We start from the raw sequence: 13237 nt of genomic DNA, 5'->3' as shown, positions 1-13237 counted from the left end.
CTTTGAGGGTCTCTTGGGGATAGTGGTGACGTTGATTTGGGCTTATTTAGGGCCTCTTGCTTGTTGGGTTTCTCCTCAGGGCTCTCGGGGAGAGGAAGAGAGGGGGCTGGCAGAGTGGCCATCTCTGTGTCCGAGACCCTCTGGGGCCAAGCTACCTGTGTTTGATCCTGAACCTGGTACTTGTTAGCCATGAATTCGGGCTGATTACTGAGCCCCTCGGCCCCTCAGTGTCTTCATTTATAAAAAAGAAGATGCATTTCCTGGTAGGGCTGTTGTGAGACTTCAGTGTGTGAAATGAGAGTGCACCGCTGACCGTTGAACACGGGTTGGCACTGCGCGCCTTCACTTATACGAGGCTGTTTCTCAGTGGACTGGTGCGGTTCCAACCTGCCTTGTTCAAGGGTCAGACCTGAGGTCAGGAATCTGTGAAGGCGGGCGACTCTAGTTATATGCAGATTTTGGACTGTGCCCCCAACCCAGGCGTTGCTAAAGGGCCCATTGCACTTAGAACAGCGCTATGTAAGTGTGAGCTGTGAGGACCGTGGCCAGGGCTGACTGGGTCACGGGCTCTGGTGGCCACTTCACAATTTCTGTTTGGTTCTTGGGAAGAAAGAGCCCCCCCCCCATCCCACCAAATCAAAGGCTGTGAGGGCCCTACCCACGCCCATGGACTTGTGTTTGGTTTCTTGTAGGGTGACCTTGGGCCGCTGGGCACCCCTGGGGAGCAGGGCCTCATCGGGCAGCGGGTAAGTCAGAGCAAACTTATTCTCCCTGGAAAGCCAGCCCCAGATGACTGGGTTGGGGAGAGCTTTACTCAAGCCCCCTGAGTCTGTTCCCTCACGGGCAGAAATAGACCGTGAATCACTACGGCCTCGTTCAGCCTCTTGGTGGGTCAGCGTCTCCGCAGTGGAGAGGCGCTCTTCACAGACAAGCATTCTGTGGTCCAATGTTTGGGGCTCACTGTATACCCGGTGTTCCCCTCTTGCACATCAGCAGTAGCCTTTTCAAGGCTATGAGAAGGCCTGCAACCAAGAAATTGGTTTCTTTTGGATTAACCCAGGGTCTGGGTATCATTCCCAAACTCCTCCTCGTGGAGGACTGGCCTCACTTTCCTCATCTGAGCAATAGGATTCCACCAAAGCGTCCCGTGAGGGTTCTCTCCAATTGCAGGAATAGTATCTGCAATGGCTGCCATTTGTGGGTGCTTATACTCCGCCTTGAAGGAACCCTTAAAAAAAAAGTAGGATCAGCCCCATTTTCAGATGAGAAAACAGACGCCTGTGGGGGCTGAACTGTTTGCTTGTGGTCAAACCGCAGTGATTGGGAAGCCCCACGGGGGTATTGAGGTCTGCCTGACGTCAGAGCCTTTCTCCACCACTAGGCCGCACTGCCTTCCAGTCTAACCAACCAACCAGAATGGCTGTGAGACCAGCAATTTCTAACTCGTGACCTCATGCAGACCCCACCCCAGCCTACCCGGCAGACAGCAGGCTGTGCTCGGGGGTCTGCCTCTCCTTTCTGGGAACGGAATGGGTGCCTCCACCCTCCTGGTTCAAATTCAGCCACCCACAGTGTGTGCCGGGGCCCCACTGCCTAGAGATCAGGGGCAGGGGGTCCTGCCCCCAGGAGGGCACCTGGGCCCCCTTTCCAGAATAATGTCTCCTCCTCTTTTCCCACCACGCTTTCCAGGGAGAGCCAGGCCTCGAGGGGGACAGTGGCCCTGCAGGGCCCGACGGCCTGAAGGTAAGTGTCCTTCTGGCGCAGGCCCTGTGGGGGAGGGGCGTTCTGAAACTGCCTCTGCCTGTCCCCCCCCACTGCCCTCCCATCCAATACCTACGGTTTCTCCCAGAAGCCCCGTGTTCCCGCAAAGCTCTGAGAGCAGACCTCCGGCCAGTTCCCACTGAACGTGGGTGAGGGTGGGCCTTCTCCACCGCCCATCCCCCACCCAGCCCTCTGCCCACCACCCCCCACTCCTTCCCGCTTCCCTTTTCCTCAAAACTGCAGCTTCTTTTGGCTAAACGTGGCACCTGAATACCCGCACTATGCCAGGCCCAGAGCTAGCGGCTTTGATATCAGTTTTCTTCCAAACGTTCTGAAAGATCAGGAACAATAATAGTCACCACTCATGAGCTGTAAGCTACTACTTATAGAGGACTAATCATGCATGTGTCAGGTACTATGCTACATCCTTTATATGGATCACCTTGATCAATGCTACAGGGTAAGTTCTGTCTTTAGATAAACCGAGACTCAGAGAGGTTAAGCGACTTGCCCAAGGACACACAGCTAATAAGTAACACAGCCAAGACCCAAGCCTTGGCTGGCTTTCTATACCATGTGCCCATCATAATGGTAAAAAGACCAAGGCTCAGAGGGTGGTAGTGGTGTATTCATCCAGTGTCTAAAGCTATGAGTGGAGGATCCAAAAGTTCAAACCCAGGGCTCACTGACATCAAAGCCTGTGGGCCCGACTCAGACCTACCTACCACGTGCCGTCGATACATCTGTCTACCCCAGAGGCTAGAACCCTGAGGAGGTGCTGGAGGCCCACTGAAGCCCAGGTCAGGCGAGCCCTGCTGTCTGATACCAGCCTGACCTGCAGCTCAGGCCTGTCCCTGGCCTCTGGCTCGGACTCAACAGTGGGCTTTCGCTGGAGCTGACCTGTAACACTGTGAGTCCGCTCCTCAGCCCAGGGCCCAAGTGCCACGTCCCAGGATTCCTTCTGTCATTCATTTACTCCCAGATAAGCACCCGTCGTCTCTGGGCCTGAGTCCCCCGTCCCTAGACCTCCCCTCACACTGCCCTGTCCCCACAGTTGCTCCAGTCCAAGGCTTCCTCCTCTTCCCGGGTGCCTTGGTGACTGGCCCCTGGCTGGTTCCCCGCTGCCCTCTATTTTTCTTGCAAGGGTGAGAGCGCCCCCTGTCTGCCTCTCTCCCTCCCAACCCTGCTGCATCCTAGGATGTGACCGGAGCGTTCTGGCTAAAATCCTCGGTGTGCTCACCGTGGGCTTGTACCACCCGCCTTCAGAGCTTCACACGAATTAACACCTCTAATCCTCCCAGCAGCCCTGGGAGCTAGGTACCTGGCCATCCCCACTTGAGAGATGAGAAAACAGGCCGCCGCCTTCTCCCCCTCGAGTCGTGGTTCAGGTGGGATGGGAGGGGTCTCCAGGCCTGGTGCCTCACACAGTCCTTCCAGCCCACCTGCCGTGGCTCCACGGGCTCTGATTGCTTCCTCCTCTTCTCCCTCCAAAGCCAGCTCTCCCCTGATCGGTCCCTGGGCCAGGGGAGTCACGCAGGTGTGTGGCATCTTCCCTGGTCCTCGTGAGAATTCCAGGAGAGACCCTGTTTGCTCTACCGTGTTTGTTGAGAGTCACCTTTCTGGTGAGGACGACCTCCAGGAGGCTCCCATCTCTTTGCAGTTTCCAGAGTGCTCTTATTGCTGGTTTCCTCGGCTGAGTCTGCTGACCACGACCCCGCCCGGAGATGAGGGTGGTGGCAGGGACTCAGTCCCAGCTTACCTTTATCCAGCCCGTTTGCCAGAGGCTGTGCCGAGCTGTCTCCATTGGGGAGTACCTCTTTCAACCCTCACAGGAACGCACTGGGGCTCACTTTATAATGAGAGAACTTGCCCGGGGTCGCACAGTGGCTGAGAGGTGACAGCAAGATTTGAACTTAGGTGGCGTAGCCCCAGCGGCGAGGGAGTTATTGTTCTCTGAGCACAGAACCTTGGAATTAGAAGGAACCAGAACCCTGGGTGCTTCCCCGTGCTCTGACTGACTGACTGACACAGGGTACCGGGCAGTCTCTGCCTCCTTCCGGGCCTCCGTTCCCTCACCTGGAAGTTGAGAAAGTTGAGCAAGGCAGCTTGTAAGACTCCTCTGAGCGTTGGCAGATGTCCTGGAACTGTGGGATTCTCCAGATCCCCCAGAGCCCATTCTACATAGGATCCACAAGAACCCCTGGAGAGCCAGGGCTACGGGGGTCTGGGTGGTCCCTGGGTCAAGAGCTCCTACAAGGCCAAGGCTAGGGCCCCTCACTGAAGACCAGTTCAGCCACCGGCACAGGCCGCCTGGCTCTGAGAGCTCGGAGAGCGGGTGGCCAGGGAGGGAGTCCTGGAGCCAGGGGCTTCTGCGAGAGGGTCATCACGGCCAGCTCCCTGCCTCCATGCTTGGGATCTGAGTCTCAGTGGGAAGGGACCTCAGAAAGCAAGCTGCCTGGCCCTTTCCTGGTGCCCAGATCTGCTCTGCGTTGGCCCACACGATAGCTTGGGGTATCTGTCCCTCACCGGTGTCATCTCCAGACCCCTCTCCGTTGGGAAGTCCTCCCTGGCTGAACTCGGAACTGCCCCCGCGATGCCTCACACCAGCCCCCTGTGCCCGGAGCCCAGGCCCCAGCAGGACCAGCCTGCAGTGCCAGCTCTCGGCCCTCTTGTCCCCACACTCCAGCCTCATGCCCTCTGACCCTGCTCTTTCTCCTGGACCCACACCAGTTTATCTGTGTCCCTCCTAAAGTGTGGTGCCAGGAAACAAAACCAGCAAAGACACCGCTTCTCCAGGTCTGCTCCCCCCCCACCCTTTCTCCTACCCATGAATTTATACCCTCTCTCTGACAGTCACAGCTGAGCCACCTTTAGACTGGCCACAGGTCCCACCAGGCCTGCCATACCTGATGGAGGTAGCCTTCTGACAGGCACTGTCCTGTCCCTCTGTGGCCACTGCCTACTCAGCACCCCTCACACCTGCTCTGCCCACAGAGCCAAGGGCAGCGGCCCTTCTGGCACGGCCCGCGTGCCAGCTGCCGTCCACTCGCTAGAGGGAGTGTTCTGCAGCCGGTGAGAATGAGAACCGCACAGAGCAGGCAGCACCGGGCAGACGTGCTCGCAGTAGAGGAAGACATGAACAAAAAATGGCGGAACTGCTCAGTCTGGTTGGATTGTGCCTTTAAGGCTTGGTTTATTGCTAACTGGCTCAGAACCGTTGTTTTGCTGCTCTGAGACTGATACACAGCAAGCAAAACTATCACCTCTTATTAAAGTTGTAAACTGTGTGCAAGTGGGCAGAGGTCGAAATGCAACACAGAAAAAAACCGGAAAACGTTCTGAGAAGCAGAATTGGGTGGATTTGTTTCCCTTATGAAAATTTATTTCAGCTTATGATGATTCTTGTCTTTCTCATGTGTCTACATTGGAGAGAGAGAGCCCTCGTCTCCTGAACCTGGCCCCTTCCTGTGAACTTTTTGGGGTGGGCGTGGTCAGGGTCCTCTCTTCCCTGAGGCACCCCCTCCCCGGCCCAGGCCCAGGCCCAGGCACTAGCAATTGCCATGTTGGGGTTGTTCCCTGTGCCCTCGGGACCGTGCCAACCCCGCCCTTTGGGCAATTCAGAGACCGATCAGAGAATCTAGAAGCTGGTCATCTGTGAACATCTGAATGAATCCTGAGGTTTGGGACCTCCACGGGTCTTGGTGACTAATTTATTCCTTCTTTCTCTTCTACCTCTGCCCCCACCTAGGGAGACAGGGGTGACCCAGGGCCGGACGGTGAGCGTGGAGAGAAGGGCCAGGAGGGACTGAAGGGCGAGGACGGCCCCCCCGGCCTCCCTGGCGTCACTGGTGTCCGGGTGAGTGTGCCTGGCTGCAGGCCAGCACTTAGGGCTCCTGGGAGCAAATGACACCCATGCCTATTTCAGGCAGTTGGGTGGGAGGCCTTTTGGCAACAGCCACCTAACAGTGTTCTGCTAAGGTCCTTCCTCCCCTGCCTAAACCTCCCATGGCTCCCCAGTACCATCAGGGTAATAACATACTCCTTAACTTGGCCGCTGTCCCCTGCACAGACCTGGCCCTTGCTGACTGTTTCCTGCCCAGCCCCCACATTCAGCCACACTGAATTTAGTAGGAGGGGGATTGGCCCTGATTCTCTTGTCTTGCAACCTTTCACTTGCTCCCATTCTTGGGATATTGGAAGAATTTGGAAGGAGTAGATGTTGAGTCCCAATATTCCAGGAGCCTTTTTTTAGTAAGTTTTTGAGTATCATGACTGTGGAATGGGCAAAAACATGGGGCAGAAATAGCCCTGGACCCAAAGTCCTAAGATTGAGATTTTGTTCAATCACCCACTCGCTGTATGACCTTGAACACATCACTGCCTCTCTCTGAGCCTTTGTTTTCTCATTTATGAAGAGTCAATGAAACTTTGGATAGCAAAACACTTTATAAAATATACCAGAAATATGAAAGATTGTCTTTATGAATTTGGAAAATAAAATGATCGGAAGCTAGTGGTGGTGATGGTGATGATGATATTGGTGGTGGTGGAGATGGTGGTGGTGATGGTGAAGGTAGTAATGGTGATGCTGGTGGTGGTGATGGAGTTAGTAATGGTGATGCTGGTGGTGGTGATGGAGTTAGTAATGGTGATGCTGGTGGTGGTGGTTGCAGTGGCCATGGTGGTGACAGTAGATATCATGATGCAGGTGTTTTTAGTGGTGTTGATGGTGGAGTTAGTGATGATAGTGATGTTGTTGATGGTGGTGGTGATGGTGATGATGGTGATAATGTTGGTAAAGGTGGTGATGGTGGTGGTGATAGTGATGGTGGTGGTGATGGTGGTGGTGGTGGTGGTGGTGATGGTGATCATGGTGGAGTTAGTGATGGTAGTGGTGATAGTGATGGTGATGGTGAAGATGGTAGTGGTGGTGGTGGTGATGGTGATCATGGTGGAGTTAGTGATGGTAGTGATGGTGGTGGTGGTGGTGGTGAAGATGGTAGTGGTGGTGGTGGTGATGGTGATCATGGTGGAGTTAGTGATGGTAGTGATGGTGGTGGTGGTGGTGATGGTGATGGTGATAATGATAGCGGTGGCAGTGGTGGTCACAGGGGACATGGTGCTGCAGGTGGTTGCAGTGGTGGTGGGGGTGGTAGCAGTGTTATGTCCGTATTTGCTGTCACTCCCAGTTCTCACACACTGCAATTGGACAGAGGTTTACTGGGGCCAGATGGAGTGTGTGTCGGGTGGTGGAGGTGTTGAGAACTCTGTACTGGAGTCTCTTTGGCATCGGGGTTGCAGGACAAGTATCTTCCACTCTGTGGCCTAGAAACAGCTGAGTATTTAAAAATAGAATTTTATGAGCCATCAGGGCCTTTCCAGAAATACATCTCTATGGATGGGGGCCCAGTGAAAGTCTTCGTTCTGGCCCCGGAGCCTTCCTCCGCGGGACGCGCCAGCACTAACTCAGGGTTTCCCACACTGGGGGGGATGCTCCCAGCTGCAGAGGGCGGTCAGAGCAAGTGGCCGGCCGCCCGCTCTGTCCTGGGGAGCTCTGTCTCCCCGCCCTGTACCGGACACTTTGGCACGGACTCATTTCTCCTTCTGACAAGGGATCAGCCACTGCATCCACCACAGTCCACCAACAAATTCCATCATCCCCTGCATCCTGATTTCACAGTTCCCCAGCCAGGACCAGCCTGGGCCAAGGGACAGCTAGAAACTGAGGCTGCCTAGCTTGTTCCTAACCCGGCTGGTTAACCTGCAGATAAGTACCTTAGTCTCACTGAGCCTCAGTTTCTTTAACTCTAAGATGGGATAATTAATCCCTTCCTCCCAGCCGTAGGGTGACAGTTGAAAGAGCAATGAGGTTGACTGTAGACAGAGTGCCTGGGAGTGGCTGAGGCCCCAAAGGGTGTTCATATTTTATTACTGGAGGAGCAAGAGACCTTGAGGTCGTCAAGGCCGTGGCTGTCTGATATAAGCAGAATACAAGCCACGTGTGTGATTTAAAATTTTCTGATAGTCACATTTTTTTTTTTTTTTTGTATTTTTCCGAAGCTGGAAACGGGGAGAGACAGTCAGACAGACTCCCGCATGCGCCCGACCGGGATCCACCCGGCACGCCCACCAGGGGGCGATGCTCTGCCCACCAGGGGGCGATGATCTGCCCCTCCAGGGCGTCGCTCTGTTGCAACCAGAGCAACTCTAGCGCCTGGGACAGAGGCCAAGGAGCCATCCCCAGCGCCCGGGCCATCTTTGCTCCAATGGAGCCTTGCTGTGGGAGGGGAAGAGAGAGACAGAGAGGAAGGAGAGGGGGAGGGGTGGAGAAGCAGATGGGCTCTTCTCCTGTCTGCCCTGGCCGGGAATCGAACCCGGGACCCCTTGCACGCCAGGCCGACGCTCTACCACTGAGCCAACCGGCCAGGGCATGATAGTCACATTTTTAAAAGGTAAATAGAAATAGGTAAAATTAATTGTGGTAACATTTTACTTATCCCAGTGTACCCAAAATACAAACATTTCAACATATAATCAATATAAAAATTATTAATAAGGAATTTTGCATTTTTGTATTGTCTTTAAAATCCAGCTTGTTGTGTATACTTATAGCATCTCTCAATTCAGAAACCAAAGTGCCACTGAAAGAAGCTGGTATATATTTAGATTTCATAAAATACGCAGTTGAAAATGTAAGTGCGTATCTCAAGCTGTTTCTAACATACTTGAAAGTTTTCCAATAATTTCAATGTCTGTTTATAAATTTAACTTAATCAGATTAAGAATTTACTTCTTCAGTCCCAGTAGCCACATTCAAGTGCTCAGTAGCCATATGTGTTTAAGGGCCACCATATTGGACTAGTTCAAGATCTTCAAGTTAAAGGTGGGAAAACTGCGGCACAGAGAAGGGAAGGGACTTGTCCAGGGTCTCATGAGGGCTCAAGCACTGGGATGCAACGTAGTCTGTGCTTGGTGCATCCAGGTCACTACTCCTTAGTTCTTAACCACCCAGAATGGTCTGCCTGGCACTTTCCTTTGGGACAGAGTCATCTCCTCCAATACACTTTTGCTATGTTGTGTGTTTTGAACAGAAATTTCTCTCTTATACTAAATGAAAGCCAGCCTCCCTGTAAGTTTCATTGCCAGACATCCTCAGGGCAACTGCTGAAATCTAAAGACAGGAATGAAGTCCCTCTGGTTTAGCCCAGGTGTCTCCTTGTTCCTCTAGGATTTCCTCTTCTTCCCCCTTCTCCATCACCATTACTCAGTGCCTCCTCTTAGAGTTCAACTTCTATTCCAAAATGAGATCATCACCTCCCAGGTCCTACAATATGTGCTTCTGTTAATGCAACCAAAGGAATAGAATCAAACCAGCTCTTTAGTGCCTGCCAAGAACATAGATGCTCTTTCCAGCTCCCTTTGAGGTCTGGGTCTTCAAGGAACTTTCCTCTGGAGGCAGTTGGGATGTTTTTTTAAGACAGAAAGGCTGCCTGCCCTCCCGCCTCCACCCCAACCCAGTGTGGCCATGTCAGGACTCTCTTTCTTCTCCCTCTCTTACTTTCTCATCTCTCTTTCCCACGTACACTTACATACACTCATCCCCCTACACTGAGCTTCCCTGATAACTATGGAGACAAAGCCAGACTGGCCCACCTTGAAGCAAGAGCCAGACTGGCCCACCTTGAAGCAAGACAGAGGAGAGCAGCATTTGGGGTGTCCTGGGTGCCCCAGTGGGAGAGTGGCAGAGGGCAACTGACCTTCCTGGGACAGTGCCCTACTGTGAGGAGTCCTTTCAGCTCTAGCTCCTGAGAGAGGGGGACCCCAGCAGTGGGATGTGACCTCAGGGCTTAGCAGAAGTGACACCCAGCATCTCAGAGACGAGGGAACACCTAGGATATCTCTCTGCTCAGGCAGGTATCACCAGGTACCTGCCTGGTGCTGCGAGGTACCCTGAGCCCTGGGCAGGTTCTCAGATCTGCAGGGGAATCAGGGCCTGGCCACGGAATCAGGGAACCTGGGCCGGTAGCTTTCCCCTTGGGCATGTCAGCTGGCACCATCTGTGGGAGGGAGTCTGAGTCAGGCCTAAGGGTCAGGGTCACCGTGAAGATGGAGCAGTTCATGGCACATGGAGAGAGCTCAGCTCAGAGAGCTGTTCCCTGGATACCTAACAGTAACCATGCCAACAGCCATTCAACCAGCCCTGACTACGGACCAGGCAGCTTGTCATCATGATACTGTATCAAGAGGTTGAATCCTCAGGTCTGTGAGGCAAATACCACTGTGCCCACTTCACAGACGAATATGCCAATCACAGGAAGTTACCTCATGGTGAAAGTCATGTGGATTTCTTAAAATTTCTTTAAATTTTATTTATTGACCAGAAAGAGAGAGAGAGAGAGAGAGAGAGACTTGTTGTTCCACCCATCCGTGCATTCACTGGTTGATTCTTGTATGTGTGGGGATGGAACCTGCAACTTCATCATATTGAGACAACACTCAAACCAGCTGAGCTACCCGCCAGGGCTAGGTCATGTGGGCATTGAGTGCAGAACCAGTGTTGAGCCCAGGCAGGCGGCCTCCAGCTCTAGTGCTGCAACGCTGCCCGGGCCTGCCTCAGTTGTCCCTTGTTGCTCATTGTCCTTGCTCTTTCCCGCCTTCTCCCTCAGGGTCCGGAAGGGAAACCAGGGAAGCAAGGGGAGAAGGGCCGGACCGGGGCCAAGGTAAGGTCCGCCGACTGCCATGATCCCCCCCCCCTGTCTCCCTCCCTCCCCCCTCCTCCCCCCGGAGGCCTGGTGACAGCCTGTCTCTCCTCCCACGGCAGGGTGCCAAGGGCTACCAAGGACAGCTGGGTGAGATGGGAGCCCCTGGAGACCCCGGACCGCCTGGCACCCCCGGTCCCAAAGGGTCCAGGGGCAGCCTGGGACCAATGGTGAGAACTCTTGGGGTGGGGAGGGGCGGGGCGGGGGGGAGGGGTGGGGAGGGGCAGGGCGGGGGGTGTCAGTCATGGAGCAGGGGGACCGAGGGCAGACATGACGGATCCCCGCTCCGGCTGTGGCTGAGCACCTGCCGTCCCAGCCGCTTCCCTCTGGGAACCTGCAGGAGCCGCAGCCCCTTTCCTGGAAGAGCACACACAACACAAAGTGTCTCTTGCAATTTGATGGGGTCTGTGGGTCTCCTGGAGATCCAGATTAACAAGCCCTACATAATCTTAATTAGACCAGTCCCTTGGGCGTGTCTTTACTGAACAGAGAATCTTCCCACTGGAAATAGAATCGTGAGGCTCAGGGTGAAGCTGCCGCTGCAGCTCTGTGGGTGACTCTGATGTCGTCCCAGGCCATGGCTGGCTTGAGGGGTGTGGCAGGGGGCAGGGGACCCTAAGAGGAAGCAAGGGAGCGGGCAGACGAGGGTGACACAGCATCTCGGAGCTGCCAGTGTGCGCTGGCAGACGGGTGTGCTGGCCTGTGGCACTGGCCCGTTCCCCTGGTGGAAACGCCGCCCCCAGGGCTGGCTTTGGGCTACCCAACATGATGCCACTGAGCGCACGGTCAGGGAGAGACGCACGGGAGCGCTCCCTTGTCTCGTATTTCCACCGCCCCGATGCAATACACGTGATAACCTGAGCATAGGTAATAAACAGTAAAATGTGAAATAATTAGGAAGGAGTGAGTTTTGAATAGGTGTTGCCTTAATTTTGATAGAATTGAACTGTTAGTTCCTATCATTTAATTTTTCATAATCATTCTGCTCACAGAATCGGGAGACAGTGAGCCGTGGTCTCTCAGGAATAACTGGAGCCGGGAGAAAGCAGGGCTGGGGGCAGGGGCGGGGGCAGAGGGCAGCTCCAGGACCGGGGACAGTGGCTGGCACTTGCTCTTCACCTCAACCTCCAGCCTGGGTTCTGGCGAATGGACGTGCCGGGCTGCTGTGCTGTGCTGGGCGGGGCTGGGTGGGGCCTGGGGGGCAGGCTGGGCCTGAGTCCGGCTCTGAGGGCCACACTCTGTACCAACGCAGGCCCCCTCCTCTCGTAGGGTGCTCCAGGACGGATGGGGGCCCAAGGAGAACCAGGACTGGCAGGTTACGACGTAAGGAAACCTCACCTCCCCCTCTCTCTGGAACTCTGTCCTGCAGACCTGGGTCCCCTGCCCCCACCACCCTCCACCTGGGGGCCAGCCCTTGGGCTGATGGGGATTCATAGTCTCACCTGTCCCATGGAGCACCTGGGCCCACAGACCAGGGTGGGAGTCAAGGACCCTCAGTGGCCAGGCAGGGTGGGGTGGCGCCCCCTCTGAGTCCTTCCTCTGATAATGGGTGCCCCATGGACCTCGTCTCTGAGCTGCCCAGCTGCGCTCAGCAGAAGGAAATAGCCTTCAGCCAGTTCTGCATCCAAGTTGGCGCCCCTTAGAGACGGCTGAGCCAAGCCACATCGCACATCGGGGAGACCGGGCCGCGGGGAGGCACTGGGCTTGCACAGGAAGGGAAACAGAGGCTCGGGGAGATGAAAGAATGCGTATGCAAAGCCTGAGAGCTTGTGAAGTTAGTAGTGGGATCAGTCTCACCCAAGAGACCCAGCAGGGAAGGGAGGAGGGAGAGGAGAACAGAAGCGAGAGGACAAGGGACATGGAAACTGGGAGAGGGGTTCTGGGAGCCCACGGAGGAATCCGTTTGTGCGGTTCCGGCCACAGCCTGGGCAGTCCACTGAGGACATTCCGCCCCTGCCCCAGAGGACACTGCTGGCTCTCCTGAGGTCTTGTCCTGGGCAGGGCAGGCAGTGCCCTCAACCATCCACACAGAGCTGCCCTCAGAGGTGTATCTGGGACCCACACAGCATGTCTGGTAGGTCAGGGCTCAGAGAGGCACAGGGCCTGCTCAGAAGTCACACAGCAAGTTGGGACAGAGCCAGGATCCAGTGTTTCTATCTCCAAATTCCTGTCCTTCATCATATGTCCCTCCCAAGTCCTTGCATCCCCCCCTCTCCCATGTTTTCACCTCCTGCCTTCTAATCTTGTTTCCTGCAGGGACACAAAGGCATCACGGGACCCCTTGGGCCTCCTGGACCAAAGGGCGACAAGGTGGGTGTTAGGTTGCGGGAAGCAGCTGCTCCCGGTGTCCAGGCTGGCTGCGGCACTGTGCCTGTGGGACCATGTGGCAAGTTCCTAGCAGGCTCACCCCAATCACACCACGAGCAGCCAGGAGGCAGGCGCCCTTAGACCTGCGTGCAGTACACACGTATCGGGTAGCGCCTCTGTGCCCAGCACGGGAACAAAACCAGACACAGCTCCTGCCCTCCTGGGGCTTCCAGTCCAGCAAGGGAGATAGATGGACATCAGCCATGTAATGACTAAACCTATGCAATTCCATCTTCTACATGAACATGGGAACCGCAGACTTGCTGGTGAATGAGCTCACCCAGCGAGCGCCAGGAGAGAGCTAAGCCAGCGTTTCATGACCAGGAAGGGGTGGACAAGGCAGAGGGGAG

General features: G+C 55.1%; 1 protein-coding gene across 1 annotated transcript in view; it reads left to right on the top strand.

Annotated features, from left to right (window-relative positions):
• The window catches only part of COL27A1 (collagen type XXVII alpha 1 chain), a 134914-nt gene that overhangs the window by 98022 nt on the left and 23655 nt on the right, over positions 1-13237 (top strand). Inside the window, exons 35-41 of the mRNA XM_066367345.1 lie at positions 693-746; positions 1690-1743; positions 5510-5617; positions 10428-10481; positions 10583-10690; positions 11790-11843; positions 12777-12830. Of these exons, the coding sequence (XP_066223442.1) occupies positions 693-746; positions 1690-1743; positions 5510-5617; positions 10428-10481; positions 10583-10690; positions 11790-11843; positions 12777-12830 (486 nt within the window). The remainder of the gene's footprint in view (positions 1-692; positions 747-1689; positions 1744-5509; positions 5618-10427; positions 10482-10582; positions 10691-11789; positions 11844-12776; positions 12831-13237) is intronic.

Source organism: Saccopteryx leptura, chromosome 2, assembly GCF_036850995.1.
Source record: "Saccopteryx leptura isolate mSacLep1 chromosome 2, mSacLep1_pri_phased_curated, whole genome shotgun sequence".
Classification (NCBI taxonomy): Eukaryota; Metazoa; Chordata; class Mammalia; order Chiroptera; family Emballonuridae; genus Saccopteryx; species Saccopteryx leptura.
This window is presented reverse-complemented; position numbering and strand designations above follow the sequence as displayed.